This window comes from Centropristis striata, chromosome 10 (assembly GCF_030273125.1).
Source record: "Centropristis striata isolate RG_2023a ecotype Rhode Island chromosome 10, C.striata_1.0, whole genome shotgun sequence".
NCBI lineage: Eukaryota > Metazoa > Chordata > Actinopteri > Perciformes > Serranidae > Centropristis > Centropristis striata.
In genome coordinates this window covers 32,887,626-32,906,172 of record NC_081526.1, presented here as the reverse complement: position 1 = coordinate 32,906,172, position 18,547 = coordinate 32,887,626, and the positions used below count along the sequence as shown (strand labels likewise).

Sequence of the window (18,547 nt, the reverse complement as noted above, 5' to 3'; positions counted from 1 at the left end):
AGGGCCCTCATTGAAATACTTGCAAATTCCAAATTTCAACCCTAGAGAATATTGGAGGATATTACATACTGCCAGAATGTGTAAAAAAAACAACATACGAAAATAATATTTTGAGAAAAAAGTTTACGAGATTAAAGTGGCAAATCTAAGAGAAATTTTTTTGCAGATTTATGAGATTTAAAGTGGTGAATCTGGGAGAAACAAGTTTTTTTTTTTTTTTCACTTTTTTCTCGTAAATCTGCGACTTTTTTCGCGCAGATTTGCCACTTTAAATCTCTTAAATATGCAACTTTTTTTATGGTAGGTTTGCCACTTTAATCTAGTAAATTTGCAACTTTTTTCTCGAAATATTACCTGACTCTAACTACCAAATATAGTTCTTTGCCTGATAAAGGGTTAACCTTAATGTAAGCATGTTCTAGTACAGGGGTTGGCAACATTTACTAACAAAAGAGCCGTTGTTGGCCAGAAAAACAGAAAAAAATGTCGTAATGGAGCCACAAACCTTATTTTGGGCCTCACAATGAAGACAAAACAGCCTACTTAGTCTAAATGTGCCTACCAATATTACTAATAAGTCATGATGAGCATTTATTAATATGAATTTGTCAGAATGCAGCCAGGATCTAAGTGCAAATGAGAGGCTGGACACCAAAGAAATATCTCAGGAGATTTAGAAACGAAAGGTAAAACACAAAACATGACTTGAAGTTGGTAAAACTTAGAGGTTTAAGCACCAGGCCGTAGACTTTTTTACATTTTTTTAACGCTGTATATAAGCTAAACATTTTTACATCTGTAGAATACAAATTGCTTTGAAAATTAAAATGTAAAGAATTAATTAATTTCATTCATTCATTCATTCGTTTCATCTCATATAATTTCTTTGTCAAAGCCACAGGGAGCCACTGCAGACGGCCTGAAGAGCTACATGTGGCTCCGGAGCCACAGGTTGCCCACCCCTGTTCTAGTAGAAACCAAAAATAAAGTATGAACCTGAAAATGAGCACATGCCCCTTCTAATGTCATCTGTCACTTGCTGAAATAGGTTTCTGTCGCACTTTAGTGGAAGTTTAGACATTCAAAACTTAATATTGAGACCTTAAACACAACGCCATCACAATTTATGGCACACTGGATGATTTAATATATTGTTTAATATTTAAAAACCACAAATCATGCAACAGTGGTGTCCTCCAATCTACAGTGAAACAGGAAACTGGACAGTTTTCATTTGACAGGAGTGGTTATTGTTTCATTAGGAATATGTTTATGTGTCTTCTGGTTTCCAACAGTGGTGGAAGAAGTATTCAGATCCTTAACTTCAGTAAAAGTACTAATAAAAGTACTTGTTATGCAGAATGGACCCATTCAGATTGTTTTATATATTATTTATATTTATCATTACCCACTAAATATACAGTTTTGTGGTTTAATTTCATAAAATGTCTAATCACTTTAAATGTATCATGTTTTTTATGTAAAATCTCGACCTGAAAAGCAACTAAAGCTGTCAGCTAAATGTAGTGGAGTAAAAAGTGCAATTTTTGGCCTTAAAATGTAGTGAAGGAGAAGTATAAAGTAAAAGTAAGTAAAGTACAAGTACTTCAAAATTCTACTTAAATAGTACTTGAGTAAATGTATTTAGCTACAATCCACCACTGGTTTCCAATAACATCAAAAACCAAAACATCAAACCAAAAATAGTTGCATTCCTTAACTGCTACGTAAAAGTAGAAGAGCTACAGTACAGGCCAAAAGTTGACACACCTTCTCATTCAATGCGTTTTCTTTATTTTCATGACTATTTACATTGTAGATTCTCACTGAAGGCATCAAAACTATGAATGAACACATATGGAATTATGTACTTAACAAAAAAGTGTGAAATAACTGAAAACATGTCTTGTATTTTAGATTCCTCAAAGTAACCACCCTTTGCTTACTAGAATATAAGACATGTTTTCAGTTATTTCACACTTTTTTGTTAAGTACATAATTCCACATGTGTTCATTAATAGTTTTGATGAATCTACAATGTAAATAGTCATGAAAATAAAGGAAATGCATTGAATGAGAAGGTGTGTCCAAACTTTTGGCCTGTACTGTATGTAAAAGTGTTTTTGTACAGAAAGTAAGTATGTAGCTGTTAATACGTATTTCATACATGCATGAGCAAATCTCTCAATAACAACAATGTCAAACTAAGTGAGATACTGACTGTTACAACACATGACACTTGACACACTGGAGGCCTTGACTTATAACCCAGTTGAAGTAAGCATTAACCGAGCTTTACCTTGAGCTGAGGGTAGATCTGTTTGACCATGGTCATGTTCAGGGCGTTCAGGACTTTCGGTCTGTTCATGGTGATCACACCTGCATTGCCCACTTTCTCCAGCAGAACCTCCGGTTGCACCTGACTCGACATCTGATCCAAAAAGGAAAGAACAGGACAATTAAGTCTTGACAACGCACTGCAATAAAGTGAGAAAATATCCATATCATCACTCTGCTGAGTCACTTCCGTCACTTTGAGAGACTAAAGAGAAAACTTGATTGAATTAAATCAATAAAATACAATCCTACAATCCTCTCTACATTTCTGTAAACCAGTAGTGGAAACTAACTAAGGACATTTACTCATGTAGGGTACTTAAGTACATTTTTGAGGTACCTGTACTTTACTTGAGTATTTCATTTGATGTAACTTTATACTTCTACTCCACAACATTTTGAGGCAAATATTCTTCTTTTTAGTACACTACAACTACATTTAGCTGAAAGCTTTAGTTACTTTTCATGTGTTTTACTTTACTTTTAAATGTTTTTTATTCTCTGTAGCATTTTCAGATTGCTGAAATGTAGAGTGCAACACAAATAAAATAATAATAATAATAATAATAATAATTATAATTATTATTATTATTATTATCATTATTATTATTATTATATTGTTACTATATAAATACATCAGTCCAAATAATCCAATAATATATTTAGAATATATTTAACAATCTGAGTGGGGTGATTCTGCATAACAAGTACTTTTACTTTTGATACTCTAAGTACATTTTGATGCTGATACTTTTGTACTTTTACTTCAATAAATTTTGAATGCAGGACTTTTACTTGTAGTGGAGTAATTTAACAGTGTGGTTTTAGTACTTTTACTGAAGTAAAGGATCTGAATACTTCTTCCACCACTGATGTAAACCTACAATAGATGACTAGAGTACACCATGTAGATAACAGAGGAGGGAGGTCCTCACCATGTGGCCCTGGATCCGCTGCAGTCTGCAGAGTGACCTCAGTCTGCAGGAAACAGGGACAAACAGTATTAAACATCCAGTAGCTAACGTTAGCATCCTAGTAACTAGCTTCAACCTTTCCAAGCTTGCCTGACGTTATATAACAAGCTGCAACAAACACTTGTCCCGTACCTGTTAGCGGTTGTCAGAACGGTTAAAGACATTATTATCTTCAGGTTGCAGCTCTGCTGCTGCACTCTCTTCAGGTACAGACAGCTGTTTCTTCGCTCTTGGAATTTTTTGCAGCTACTTCCTGAAAGAGACAGCGGCTTTCCCCCTGATTGGTCAACATAATGACGTCACGATGAGCGTATGTACGCACCACCGAGAGATATTTAGTCGGCGCCGTGTTTCTGCCACACCGCCCCCTACCGTCAGCCCTGTGTTCTGCACATACAAAACACCTTTATTATATAAAAATGTATAATTAAAAAATGGCAGAAATGGATAGAAATAGGCTGCGGTCACATATATGCAATGGTGGAAGAAGTATTCAGATACTTTACTTAAGTAAAAGTACTAATATGACACTGTGAAATTACTCCACTACAAGTAAAAGTCCTGCATTCAAAACTTACTGGAGTAAAAGTACAAAAGTATCAGCATCTAAATGTACTTACAGTGTCAAAAGTAAAATTATTTGCTATGCAGAATGAACCCACTCAGATTGTTTTATATATTACAAATATATTATTGGATTATTTATATTGATGCTTTTATGTAAGCAGCGTTTGATTTTGTCAAGGTAGGGCATTGTAACTACTATTTATACTGTTATGAGGTTGAGTTTTATTTTTAATTGAATCTTTTTAAATGTATCATGTTTTTATATTAATTTTTGGCCTAGAAAAGTAACTAAAGCTGTCAGCTAAATGTAGTGGAGTAGAAGTATAAAATTAAATACAATGGAAATACTCAAGTAAAGTACAAGTAACTCAAAATTGTACTTAATTTAAGTACTACATTACTTGAGTAAATGTATTTTGTTACATTCCACCAGTGCACACATTAAGCCTCATATTGTCTTCAGTTCAAATTTGACAAGATATAAATATTTCAGAAATATGATCCAGTTAACCCTTACCATAGTATCTAAACCTTAGCCTGTTTGAAAACAGTAACCTGACCTTTGACCTCTTTCCTAACCTTAAATTGAAATTGAAAATTATGATTGCTAGGCTTTGAGTATTTGCAAAGATCTGGAGGCATCTTCCACCTACCGACTGGTGGAAAAAGTATTCAGATCCCTTACTTCAGTGAAAGTACTAATACCAAACCGTGAAATTACTCTACTACAAGTAAAAGTCCTGCATTCAAAACTTACTCAAGTAAAAGTACAAAACAGATTGTGTTTTATATTACAAATATATTATTATATTATTAGTATTATTATTGATGCATTTATATGTAAGCAGCATTTGATTTTTGTCAAGGTAGGGCATTGTAACTACTTTATATACTTTTATGAGGTTGAATTTTGAAAAAAGTCTAATCACTTAAAATATATCATGTTTTCATATTAAATCTCAACCTGAAAAATAACTAAAGCTGTCAGTTAACCCTTAATAGGGCACTCATTGAAATACTTGCAAATTCCAAATTTCAACCCTAGAGAATATTGGAGGATATTACATACAGCCAGAATGTGTTAAAAAAAACATATGGACCCGGGGTAGGGGCGTAATATTTTGGAAAATAAATTCACGAGATTAAAGTGGCAAATCTACAAGAAAAAAATTGCAGATTTATGAGATTTAAAGTGGTGAATCTGCAAGAAAAAAGTTGTTTTTTTCCCCATTTTTTTCTTGTAAATCTGCGACTTTTTACGAGCAGATTTGCCACTTTAAATCTCTTAAATATGCAACTTTTTTTCTTGTAGATTTGCTGCTTTAAATCTCTTAAATATGCAACTTTTTTTCTTGTAGATTTGCCACTTTAAATCTCTTAAATATGCAACTTTTTTTTCTTGTAGATTTGCCACTTTAAACTAGTAAATTTGCAACTTTTTTCTCGAAATATTTTTATTTTTTATTTTGGATATCCGCTGAAGTTACCAAATACGGTTCTTCGCCTGATAAAGGGTTAAATGTAGCGGAGTAAAAAGTACAATATTCACCTCAAAATGTAGTGAAGTAGAAGTGTAAAGTTACATGAAATGGAAATTATCAAGTAAAGTACACATATCTCAAAATTGTACGTACGTACTTAATAAATGTACTTAGTTACATTCCACCAGTGATGGTGGCCCTCAAAGACTGTTGAACTTGTTATGTAAAAGGGTGGATATGATTATTTACTGTGTTTGATTGCACAGGATATCAAAATGAGATTAGGCTGACTGGACAGGCAGTTCTGAGCTCTGACGTATTGCTGACTGAGGTGTGGTTCGGTCTACCTGCCCTGAGTAAATAAAGAGCTCCCATTGGTCACATCAGCCAGAGCAGCAAATGGGTGTATTAGGAACAATGGAGATAAATTAAAATTAATAAAAGCAATCCATTATATTGTTTATTTACTACCATTTATTGTGTGCAGAAAGCACTTTTATTAATTTTCTCTCACAAACACCATCATCATGGATAGAATAATGACTGTAATGTGTCTTTTACACCAAAACTTTGAAATGTTATGAAAAGATGATACAAAGTCAAACCATTTAAAGTCATAACATCATAACATTCTAAAATAATTTTCAAATATCCAGCATCGTTGGATCCTGGATGCCTAAAGAATCAATGACTCTGGTTAAATTTTTAGGTAAAAGATTAGATGTAAAGACACATTTAGGCAGTAACATGTTGGTTATAAGATATATGGTCAGAAGATGGAGGTTTCCAGGTGCAAACTTGTCTCGTTTCTCTTTCTCCTTCAGGAATCGTCATCTAGTCCGAGTCGCTGCTGCAGGAGCTGCTGGAGCACTAACAGCAAAGAAGAACATGACATCAGTGAATAACTGCAATCATCATTAAAACACAATATGAAGCTAAAATTATAGTGTCCAAGTTAAAGTTAAGCACACAAAAACTGGCAGGCCGACATACAGTTTTTATCATCAATCTTTTTCTAATATTCGACCAATAAAACATTTTATTTGATTTTTCTGTGATTAATTCACAGTTGTTTTTAACTACTGGAGCAAATATAACCAACATGGAAAGCATCATATTTGAGAAAATGACTGGATCTTACCCCATGACTGTCCTTTCCTTTCTTGTGACAATGATCATGCTTGTGACCATGCTTATGCTTGTGCTTATGCCCATGTCCGTGTCCATGTCCATGGCCCTGTCCATGGCACTGTCCATGTCCTGGTCCAGGTCCATGTCCGTGTCCAGGTCCATGTCCGTGACCGTGTCCAGGTCCATGTCCAGGTCCATGGCACTGTCCTTGGCCCGGACCGTAGCCAGGTCCAGGTCCGTGTCCTTGGCCCGGACCGTAGCCAGGTCCAGGTCCGTGTCCTTGGCCCGGACCGTAGCCAGGTCCAGGTCCGTGTCCTTGGCCCTGACCATAGCCAGGTCCAGGTCCGTATCCGGGCTGAGGGGGGTAGTGTGGTGGGGCAGTGCCTGGAGGATGCTGAGGGTATCCCCCTGGCATCTGCTGAGGATGGTTTGGGTAACCAGGAGGGTACTGGTTTCCTAAACATGAAAAGAAAAGAGGAATCAGTGAGTTAATACTTAGCACAAGTGATCAGTAAGTTACGCACATTCGTTAAACTAAAAGTTGTGTTATTTACCTTGGTTGTGTCCGAACATTTTAAAGCTGGACTTGGACCAACAGATCCGATACTGAAAGAAGAAGAAAAAGTTTGTCTTTTAACACACATATACAAGCATTCTGTGTAGAGGAACTGCTGAGAGCTGCAGAGGTTTCCAGGTGAACTTACTGACTGTGAGCTGGAGGTCCACAGACGCACCGTCACATGCTGCTCCTTTATATTTGCGTTCACATCACTGGGGGCTGTGCCTGAACGCCCATTACAACATTTTTGCTTTGTGACCTAAATGGGTGTGTGTGTATAATCTTTAACATACAGTCAATACGAACCATTTACAGCCAAAGATATGGATGCACACACCCAAACAAAAACTTTAAATCAAAATGTATTTTCTGTTCAAATTTGGTTAGTCAGAGATATTTTCATCATTTGATTTTGAATCTCTTTTTTTCCTGAGTTTTGATGAGTTGACTGTGCACATATCCTTACACAACAATCATTAATGATTAATATGTGTCTTATCAGACACAATGCAATATGTCCAATATGACATAAATTAATACTGTAAGGTTGGGCTGGAGGTGCAGCATGTTTGAAAGACTCGCATAGACTTTTTAAAAGGGCAAAACAACCACAAAGAGACACAAAATGACACCAAAGTGGCACAAAATAACACCAAAGAGACACTAAATGACACCAAAGAGACACAAAATGCCTACAAGGGGCAAAACAACCACAAATAGACACAAAATGACGTCAAAGAGACACAAAAAGACATTAAAGAGACAAAAAAAGACATCAAGGAGGGGCAAAAGGATCACAAAGAAATGTAAAACAACTATGAAGACACACAAAACACTACAAAGAAACCAAAAAAATTACAAGGGATACAAAACAGCTGCAAAGACACTGATATAAACTACTATAAAGATGGGCAAAACAATCGAAAAGAGACACAAATGACACCAAAGAGGGGCAAAACAACCAAAAAGAGACACAAAATGACACTAAAGAGACACAAAACAACATCAAACAGACGAAAAGATCACAATGAAACGTAAAACGACTATGGAGACATACGAAACACTACAAAGAAACCAAAACAATATGATGAGATACAAAACAGCTGCAAAGACCCACAAACAACCACAGACCTACAAAAAACAACTACAAAAACAACAAATTAATTACAAAGTGACAGTAAGAACAAATACAAAGAAACAGAAAATGACCTAATCAACTATAAAGTGTGTGTGTGTCCCCAGGGGCCCATTGTCTCATAATCACTCTATGTTCAATGATTAAATGGTGTTATTACTAGACAGATTTAGCATAAATGAATGATTATAACTGGATTGATGTGACTGTAGTGTGGAGCAGCAGGGTGTGTGACTGAACAAAGGCTCTACCTCAGCACTCCCTGGGTAAATAAAGATAATATGAATACACACTGATATATCAAACACACAGTGTAATAGGAAACTCTGAGGTCAAATGAATAAAGAATAATAAGGAGGAAAACTTTTATGAAAAACAGTTTTATGTTGTTTATTACAATGTAAAATGTTTACATGTTGAATTCAACAGGTTTAACAAAAAACAACCTTGTGTTGAGCTGTTTTTATTATATAACATTATCAGGGAAAAAACATACATTCTTTGATATTAAGGCAGTCAATAAACAGTTAATTATGATGTATATATAATGTCAGGGAGCAGGATGGAGGTTTCAAGGTGGAAACTTGTCCTGTTTGTGTCCCGCTCTAGAGTGTTCTTCATCTAGTCCGAGTCACTGCTGCAGGAGCTGCTGGAGGACTGCAGCGAGACAAAATTATGCAGTGAGGACATGTCAGTCAGAATTGAATGATATAATCAATAACAATGTAAGAAATTAATAAAATGATGAGTGAATAATGACTTCAGTATTATTAGTGTTTCTTTGATTAATTTATCTATAACTGATGAGATTATTCTTTAAGAAAACATTTCTTTTTTGGTCATTTCTTACAGCTTTTTCTCATACAGATAGTCATAGGATCTATTGTTATTATAACAACTGTTGATTGTTTCCACTTCATGGTTATCTCTCAAAATGTTTGACTTATGAATTGATTCATATATTTGTTGTGTTGCTGTTAAAACAGAATGCATCTAACTCACACTGAAAAAAGAACCAATTTAATTGAATTGTTTCATTTAGTAACACCTAAATGAATTAAGTTCTTTCAAATTAATTTAAAATCAATTGTGTTAATCTAACTTATTAAATTAATTTGAAAGAACTTAATTCATTTAGGTGTTACTAAATGAAACAATTCAATTAAGTTGGTTCAACTATTTTCTTTTTTCAGTGCATATAGTATCTTGTCTTCATGTTGTGTTCAGTTGAATGTAAAGAATTGGCAAATCATTGCATGTTGAGTCATTATTTTTCTCACAGCGGAGCAACTTTTTTGGATGAGAAGAAGTGAGAAATGAGAAAAGTTTGACTACTTATTGTTGAGTTGTGGTACAGTGTGATTGGTTTGAGACTCCATGATATATACTTAAAAATTGCAACATTTAAAAAAAACTTTGTTTTAACTTTGAAAAGTTAGTGTCCAGGCTGCCTTAAAATATTTAGTTGACGGAAATTCGAAGAGACAAGTTGGTTTTAGTTGAGATTACTTAACCCTCCTGTTATGTTCGTTTCTCAGGAACAGCAATAATGTTTGTGGGTCAATTTGACCCGGGGCATGTTTGATTATCCAAAAGTGTCAGAAACAAAAAAATCCCAATAAACATAGTTTATATTGCATTAACAACACCATCACTGACAATTTTAATCAATAATTAGTGCAATTGTGTTCACAGATCAAGATTCAGTGAGGATAATTAACTAGTTTTTCAAAATAAAATGCATGTAAAACATTTTTTTTTATATATATTGTAAAGAGCTACATATAAAATACAATGGTTTTACAAGCCATTGATTGTTTTAAAATTGTATTTTACATTTTAAGATTGTTTTCTTTCATGAAAAAATACTTTTAACTATTTGTTTTTAGGTTTTTAAACTTTGGAAATGGGTCAATTTGGCCCCACAGTATAACAGGAGTGTTAAACAGAGTAATCAACTGTATCTTACCCCATGACACTTCTTTCCTTTCTTGTGGCAACTGCCATGCATGTGACCATGCTTGTGTCTGTGGCCGTAACCATGTCCATGTCCATGATGTCCATGTCCATGATGTCCATGTCCATGTCCATGATGTCCACGTCCACGTCCACCATGCCCATGTCCATGTCCATGACCATGACCGTGGTCATGATCATGGTCATGACAATGATCATGATCATGTCCATGTCCATGATCATGACTGTGTCCATGTCCATGATCATGACTGTGTCCATGTCCATGATCATGACTGTGTCCATGTCCATGATCATGACTGTGTCCATGCCCAGGACCGTGACTATGACCATGTCCGTGCCCAGGACCATAGCTGGGTCCATACCCTCCACAAGGTGGGGCTCCAGGATAGTACACAGGTGGACCACAAGGCTGAGGAGGATAGGGCTGAGGGTGACAGGGCTGAGGAAGACAGGGTTGTGGTGGGACAGTGCCTGACGGACATTGAGTGGGATATCCTCCTGGCATTGGCTGAGGAGGACAGCCTGAGGGATACTGGGGATACTGGTTTCCTAGACAAACAAAGGGGTGAGGCTCATCATTTCTCATTCAGTTTGTATACGTCTAATGAAAATGTTCACTCCTTTAGATTCAGTAAGGAGAGTTGGACATAAAGGAAAGGGACGGGGTTTGGTGAAAGTAAAAAAAAAGACTGAGAATGAGAAAAAAAGACAACAAGAGAGTTATTTACCTCTGTTATTCCCGAACATCTCGAATTTATAGATCAAAACTTTCTCAACCTGAAAGAAGCAAATGCACACAAGTTTAATTTTAATTTTAATTTTAATGAAATAAAATAAATGAAAACAGCTGTAAAACCTAAAATGTTGTACTATGTAGACACAAAGTAACTGCAGTCCAGTAGACGGACAAAGCTACCCGTTAATCAGGTATGTCTTCATGATAAAGACACAATCTCACAATAATGCAATACAGTTAACAAAGATACTACTTGTTAGCAAATACACAAACATATTCTATAGTACTGAGATAGCTAACTGGGGAACTTACCGTGTGCTGGAGAGCAGCTCTGCAGAGACAGCAGCAGCTGGCTCTGCCTTTATATGGAGCCACGCCTCAGTAAGAACCAGGCTACAGGCAGAGCCTCCACCAACCCTTTTTTTCGTGGGGTGTGTAAACACACCCTTGGTCAGTGGTGGAAAAAGTATTCTTACCTTTACTTAAGTAAAAGTACTAATAACAGACTGTGAAAATACTCCACTACAGTAAAAGTCCTGCATTCAAAACTTATTGACATTCTCACATTCACAATTTTACCTTTGATGTTCACAAATAATACCACTCACATTCACAATTTTACCTCTCACATACACAGTTTTACCCCTCACATTCACATAAAAGTCCTCTCACATTCACAAAAATACCTCTTACATACAAAATTCTACCTCTCATATTCAAAATTTTATCCCTTACATACACAGTTTTACCCCTCACATCCACAATTAATACCTCTCACATTCCCAGTTCTACCTCTCACCTCTCACATACACAGTTTTACCTCTCACATTCACAAAAAATACCCCTCACATATTTTTTTCTGTATGTGAGAGGGAAGAATGAAATATTGCCCATTTGGTCCCTCATATAAATGTTTGATGTTTTGTGACATTAATAAAAAATTACTTGAAAGCTTGAGGGAAGCCCTAAGAGGCAAATAAGAAAAAAAGAGTTGTTTTTGATCTGTTCTATGTCTGATGCTAATTTTTGTGTCTTGTGTTCATGACTTTATAATAGGTGGGAGAAAGGTTTGTTAGGAGTATTGTATTATTATTTTTCCAAGTTACTTTTATAATTTGCTGAAAAAAGGTGTAGGGAAAAAGTTGTGGCAGGGGAAATATTAAGTTATTGTTGTTGTAATGTTGTACTTATTTTGGCCACTAGGGGCAGAAGTGCATCACTAGCATAGACAATGAATAAATAAATTGAATAAATAAACTTATATTGTGTTTTAACAAAATCACCTGCCAGAAGGTTTTCACAGGTCAAAAAAAGAAAGAAAACAATTTTGATAAGCCTTAGAAAATCACTTATTTTTAATCTCACTGGCCTCTCATGGCTTCCTAAATATTAATTAATATAATCCATTAAACAAAAGTTATGGAAAGGCAACATAGCCTCCAAAATGATCATGCTGACCTAAATACAGTGGCATAACTACTGAGGGTGTGCTGAGAGAATCTATCATCAGTTATGACAAAAGTTTGTTTATTGTTGGTACAAGAACATACAAGCTTTTGAATGACAAAGAACCCTTTATGTTTTGCATATATATCATTCTTGTGTAAGGTTCGCAGGTGGGAACTTGTCTCGTTTCTTTTCCCATCTGGGAACCTTCATCTAGTCAGAGTCACTGCTGCTGCTACTGCTGCTGCTGCTGCTGCAGGAGCTGCTGGAGGACTGCAGGAGAGACACACATACAAGAAAACTAAAAGTTAAGACCGTCCTTAACATGGAATACAGATGCACCTTGCAAACTCCTCCAAAAAAAAATAAACTCGAGGCTAACAAAAGTAGTCAAAAAAGTGAGTTGTGGTTGTGATTGCAAGTTTAAATGTGGTTAAAAAGTGGTGAAACAGGCAACAAAACTACTTGGTTAAGGTCAGTGGTGGAATGTACCAAAGTACATTGACTTTATGTAACTTTTTACTTCTACTTCACTACATTTTAGAGGCAAATATTGCACTTTTTACTCCACTACATTTAGCTGAGAGCTTTAGTTACTTTAGTTTGATATTTAATATAAAAAAACATGATAGGCTACATTCAAAGTGATTAGACTTTAATTTTTTTTTAAAAACCTCATTACAGTATATTAAGTAGTTAAAATGAGCCTTATCTTGATAAAATGACAATGGTGATCAATACAAATAATCCAATAATATATTAAGAATACAAAAAACAATAAAAATTATGAATTTAAAGTGACTAGACTTTTTATTAAATTAAACCACATAACAGTATCTTTAGTAGTTAAAATTAGCCCTGTCTTGACAAAATAAACCCCTGCTTACATAAGTGCATAAATAATAATAATTCAATAATATATTTGACAATCTGAGTAGGTCCATTCTGCAGAATGTGTACTTTTACTTTTGATACTTTAAGAACATTTTCATGCTGATACTTTTGTACTTTTACTTCAGTAAGTTCTAAATGCAGGACTTTTTCTGTAGTGGAGTCATTTCACATTATAGTATTAGTACTTTCACTGAAGGGATCTAAATACTTCTTCCACCACTGTCCTTATGTGGACTTTAATGCTCTTTACACTATGTCACCTCACATCCTTCATTGCTCCTGCTGTAATCACTATGGCCACTAGAGGTCTCATGACTTTAAAAAAATCTATTTAAAACATTCCATCAACAACAGAATTTTGAACAAAATCTACATTCTGTTGTAAAAACAAAAACAAACAAACTGCTGAATCTCACCCCGTGACATTCCTTCCCCTTCTTGTGACAGCGCTTGTGCTTGTGTCCTTTCCCGTGCCTCCGTTTCTTTCCACACACGTCTTTCCCCTGTCCATGTCCATGTTTGTGCTTATGTTTATGTTCATGGCCGTGGCCGTGGCCATGGCTCTTTTTTTTACGATGTCCTGAAATTAGTCATGAGTAAATGTGAATGTCAGGTGTGTAATACACATTCAATACTTTTGGAACAAAGAGGAATCAAAAGCAGCTGTTATTTACCACCGCATCCAGACATTTTCCACAGATCCCCTGTAGACAAAGAAATTACTTTACACAAGAATCAAACAACAACAACAACAACAACAACAACAACAGCAACAACAGCAACAACAGCAACAACAACAACAACAACAACGACAACAGAAGCCTGGAGAGTCAAGTGAGAAAAAAATGTGGTGATCCATTTTCTAAGTTTTCTAAGCTTTCTCTTCTGTGTTTATGTCCTCAGAAAAAAGGTTTTCCAAGGAAAATCTTTCAAAGCTTCTTAATTTTTTTTTTTTTTTACCCCAGGTGGAAAAAAAAGTTTTGCATGCCCAATTTTTCTGCACTACTTTCTTTTATCTGTGAAACCAAGTGATCAGTTTCATTCTGAAGAGGCAGCTTTTTCAAAACCAACATGGCTCAGTTCAAATATTTGTTTCAAAACAAAACTCATCTCTTCTCCAACATGATTTTGACATCAGCTTCCATCCATGGGTTTTAGTTTTTTCAGGCTCGAGCGGTTGCACAGAACCATAGCAATGTGACGAGATGTCAGTCGGTGAAAGTCCTGTTTTTATTTTTTACCTGTGCAGCACTCCAACCCAACCTAAGAGGAGTTTCCTGTTTTAAAAGCTGGTGCTCTGCGCCTCCAATGTTGCTGTGGTTGGATTTACATTCCATATTATACTGACACAAAAGGGCCAACTACTTTTAAAAATCTGTGCCTGCGGTTTGCAGAAACACACACAGACACACACACAGTGCCAACACTTGTTTTTGGAGACAGAACTGGGGGCAGGGGTGCACTTCATCCTCTTGGGACGAAAAAAGGTATTACAACAACAACAAACACAGCCCGAACCAAAAAATCAACCAAAAAAAAACACTTTTAAAAACAGTTTTTGTTTTCTGTTTTCAAAACATAACAAAATTTGTCTTATCAAAAGTTTTTTTCAACCTTTTTGAAAGATGGAAAAAAATATATATTTAGACTATTTCTTGCAAAACTTGCAAAAGTCTTCAACACAGTGAAGAAAACACTTTAGATCAGACTTGGTTTGATGCATAACCAGAATTGTTTTCCCTACTTGCTTCTCCGTTAAAACACAAGAGGGAAATAAACATCACCAAAAACAACAACAAAGTAACTAGAAATGCAACTGCAAGGTAATATGTACAATTCAAAAATTACAACCAAAATCTCTCCCTGCACACATATACATATATACACAGATATTGGCAAAGTTTTAGGGGTGAACTTACTGCGTGCTCAACAGCTGATCTGCAGATACACCTGTTGTTTCCTGCAGCTCCTTTTATCTAAAGCCACACCTGAACCTGATGCATCAGGGGCAGTGCCTGCACTCTAATCAGAAAGGATTTGTTTTGTGAGGGTACAATATGTGCATCAGACTGTGTATAATTTGCACCATAAGTACATGTGCATGTAGGTACAGTATGCACACAATAAGAATACTGCAAATATGTAAATGTATTTGTAACACTCATATTGGTGTAGCAAACATTATGAGTTATGTACAGATAGGATCCAATCTCACAAACACAAACACATATCACGTCACCCAGTGTCCTCCCTTTGTGCTCTGCAGTTTGCTGGACAAGCCTGTTTCTTTGCAACATTTTCTTCATAACTGTGATGTTATCAGGAGACAAACATTTTTGTAAGAGTGCAGATAGATTTGATCGTCTGGTTGTCAGTTTCCATTGCATGCCTTTACGCATGTACGGCGCTTTTTCAGTTCTGGGTGTATCTTCAAATTGGCTTTATGATGCTCACCTGTGTTAATAAAACCAGTTGAACTACCCTTTAACAGTTTGTATGGAAAGCACACACACATAACCTAATACTGGGCAATAAAGGTGGATGAGAGTAAGGACACCCAAATAACTAATAATAAGCAGTAATGTGCTGCCCACTGCTCCTTGCATGGTGTTTACTTGTGTGTAAAAAAGGATGGATTTAATGCAGAGGTTGAATTTCCCCATTGTGGGATTAATAAAGTAACCTTCTTCTTCTTCTTCTAATACTGTAAGATTTTGTTTTCTGTTCCATCTCAGGTTTAAGTCAAGCAACAAGTCTAAATAAGCAAACGTGCAAGACTTGAAGGTCTCTGAGAGTTGATGATTAAAAATGTATTTTAACATTTTCCTTTCTAATGTTTTAATCTTTTGCATAAGATAGGTAAGTATTTATGCTATATACTATATACTACTTGAGTCTATAATGTTTCAGATCTCCTACTCAGAGAGTCTTCAGGGAGTCAAGTCTCAAGTCTCAGGTCAAGAACTGAGACAAGTCTTAAGTTTACTCTTTACACTTTAGGGAGTCGAGTCTTAAGTTGAGTCAGGTCTTTAGGGAGTTGAGTCTGTGAATAGAGGGGGCATTCATCAAGAACTCTTCTGGGAAGTCTTTTAGTTGTTCAGTCTCAATTTAAGTCTTTGGAAAGTTAAGTCTCAAGTAAGTGAAGTCTCTGATCCTTGTTTTCGAGTTGAGCAGATATCTGAAGTGTGCAAAGAACAATCAGTTGTGGAATATTTGAATACATGGATATATTGTTTTACCTTGAAATTAAATTCTAACTTTTTTGTTGGGAGATTTCACCACACAGCCCCTGTCCGCATCCTCAAACATGCACATACTCGCCTGAAAAGGGCTGGAGAAAGTTAGTCACTCTCTCACTGAGGACACAAACATTGGGAAATCTCCTCACTTGCAGATTTGCCGCCCACAAGATGAGGACGTGTCAAAAGGGCGAAGGAGTTACCTGAAACCAGCAGTCTTATCAGCATCCCGTCACGCTTGAGACTCTAAACAAACAGTGGGCAGTACTGGCTTAACCAGTGAGACTGAAAGGACCCACTCTGTGTTTTTGCAGTCACCTGTGCATGCACTTCAGCTACACAAAGACACACTCCCATTATAATTGAAGCCTGTCATGTATTTATACAATGAGGACATTCACAAGCACACCTTTTAATCAATAAAACATCTCATGCCTACACTTTAAAATCCATACTTCAGGTGTGTCAGAGAGACAAATAGTGGTCAAAGGGTTAAAACCTTAAGCATTGTTAACTAATTTGTTCTCCACAGAATAAATCAGGGTAGAATAAATATCTGAACCCAGACCCATGTACAGTACAACCTGAAAGAAGCACAAGATTGCAGTTTTATCGAAATAACTTTTTTGTGTATTTACATACATAGTGCAGAGCCTGTAAGTGATGTAGGAGTCAGGCAATCAGGTGTTGTTTAACTTTCAGTATTGCTGCTTGTATCATTGTCGGGGTGCAAACCTTTTCGTAGTCGGCCGACTGCTTGTTCCCTGGAAGTGCTGCTTGCAAGAACCATGATATGGTTGCTTGCAACACCACACTCAACAGTGCAATCCACAAGTTGGTTGACTCCATGCCACTCAGATGTGAAGCAGTTATAAAAAACTGTGGTCATACAACTAAATATTAGTTTAGTGATTCACAGGATTGCTAAATCCTAGAAACAAAAAAGTTTGTACAAAATAGTTTTGAGTTTGTAAAGTCAACGGTAGAGACACTGCTATTTTTTTAACACACCCCTTTCAACTAATTGCCCAATTGCCCAGCCTTAAGAGATGCATATCAAGAATGTTAAGTCTTGTTGGTTTTCTGAGAATCTGCTGCACCTACTGGTAACTGGTTTGCCATGTAGCAATAAAAAATAAAAAAAATAATAAAAATCTGGATTAATCTGGTTAGTCACATTGGACGGCTATTATTTTGAACACTACTGTACATCACATCTACACGTCCACCAAATATGGTTGGAATAGCATAAACATTTAAGAGATATGACATTTTTCGCAAAAGACTGCACACAGCCTTTGAACAAACTTACCAGGTATAACAAAACCAAAAATCAGTAAAAAAAAAAAAGAAATCTTTCAGACTGTCAGTTATTCTGTACCAAGTTTAGTGATGATTGCTCAAAAGTTGAGTGGTAGCAGTGACATTTTTTTTTTTTAATGGCAGAAATGGATAGAATTGGCTGCGGTCACATATATGCAGTGGTGGAAAAAGTATTCAGATACTTTACTTAAGTAAAAGTACTAATACCACACTGTGAAATTACTCCACTACAGTAAAAGTCCTGCATTCAAAACTTACTGAAGCAAAAGTACAAAAGTATCAGCATCAAAATGTACTTAAAGTATCAAAAGTAAAAGTTGTTGATATGCAGATTGGACCCTATCAGATTGTTTTATACATTCTAAATATATTATTGGATTGTTATTACTGATGCATTTATGTAAGCAGTGTTTTAATTTTCTCTCATACTGTTTTGAGGTTTAATTTAAAAAAAAATGTCTAATCACTTTAAATTGATCATATATGGTATGTTGTTCTCGACCTGAAAGGTAAATGTAGTGAAGTAGAAGTATAAAGTTACATAAAAACATTTATAAAAAGTCATTTCTATCATCTGCAGTCGTTATACTAAATAGTGGCCGTTAACACTGTACCCCACGTCATTCTTTTTATTGATGTTGTGTTTTTACTGAAGTGTTGTTGTTTTATCTCACTTCATGTAATTGTTGTGTGTTTTGCATGAATTTTTATAACAAATTTCTGCTCTGTTGAACAGACAATAAAGATA

General features: G+C 35.7%; 3 protein-coding genes across 3 annotated transcripts in view; all 3 read right to left on the bottom strand.

Moving 5' to 3' along the window:
* Window positions 1-3,570, bottom strand: part of hibch (3-hydroxyisobutyryl-CoA hydrolase) — a 43,475-nt gene extending 39,905 nt beyond the window's left edge. The window contains exons 1-3 of the mRNA XM_059342699.1: window positions 3,444-3,570; window positions 3,273-3,315; window positions 2,300-2,431 (exon numbers count right to left, since the gene is read on the bottom strand). Coding sequence (XP_059198682.1) covers window positions 2,300-2,431; window positions 3,273-3,315; window positions 3,444-3,475 — 207 coding nt within the window. The 5' untranslated portion in view covers window positions 3,476-3,570. The remainder of the gene's footprint in view (window positions 1-2,299; window positions 2,432-3,272; window positions 3,316-3,443) is intronic.
* Window positions 3,571-5,898: 2,328 nt separating this feature from the next.
* LOC131978890 (fibrinogen-binding protein-like) lies at window positions 5,899-7,163 on the bottom strand. The gene is made up of 3 exons (XM_059342701.1): window positions 7,045-7,163; window positions 6,501-6,946; window positions 5,899-6,229 (listed from the first exon to the last, which is right to left on the bottom strand). Exons 1-3 carry the CDS (start codon window positions 7,132-7,134, stop codon window positions 6,190-6,192), a joined length of 576 nt encoding a protein of 191 aa, XP_059198684.1. The 5' UTR covers window positions 7,135-7,163; the 3' UTR covers window positions 5,899-6,189.
* A 3,224-nt stretch (window positions 7,164-10,387) lies between these two features.
* Window positions 10,388-10,925, bottom strand: LOC131978630 (annexin B11-like; the record flags this gene model as incomplete). Its single annotated transcript, XM_059342340.1, has 2 exons — window positions 10,890-10,925; window positions 10,388-10,710 (listed from the first exon to the last, which is right to left on the bottom strand). Coding segments are annotated over exons 1-2 (342 nt in total), but the record flags the coding sequence as incomplete, so codon positions are not given.
* Between the last annotated feature and the right edge of the window lie 7,622 nt (window positions 10,926-18,547).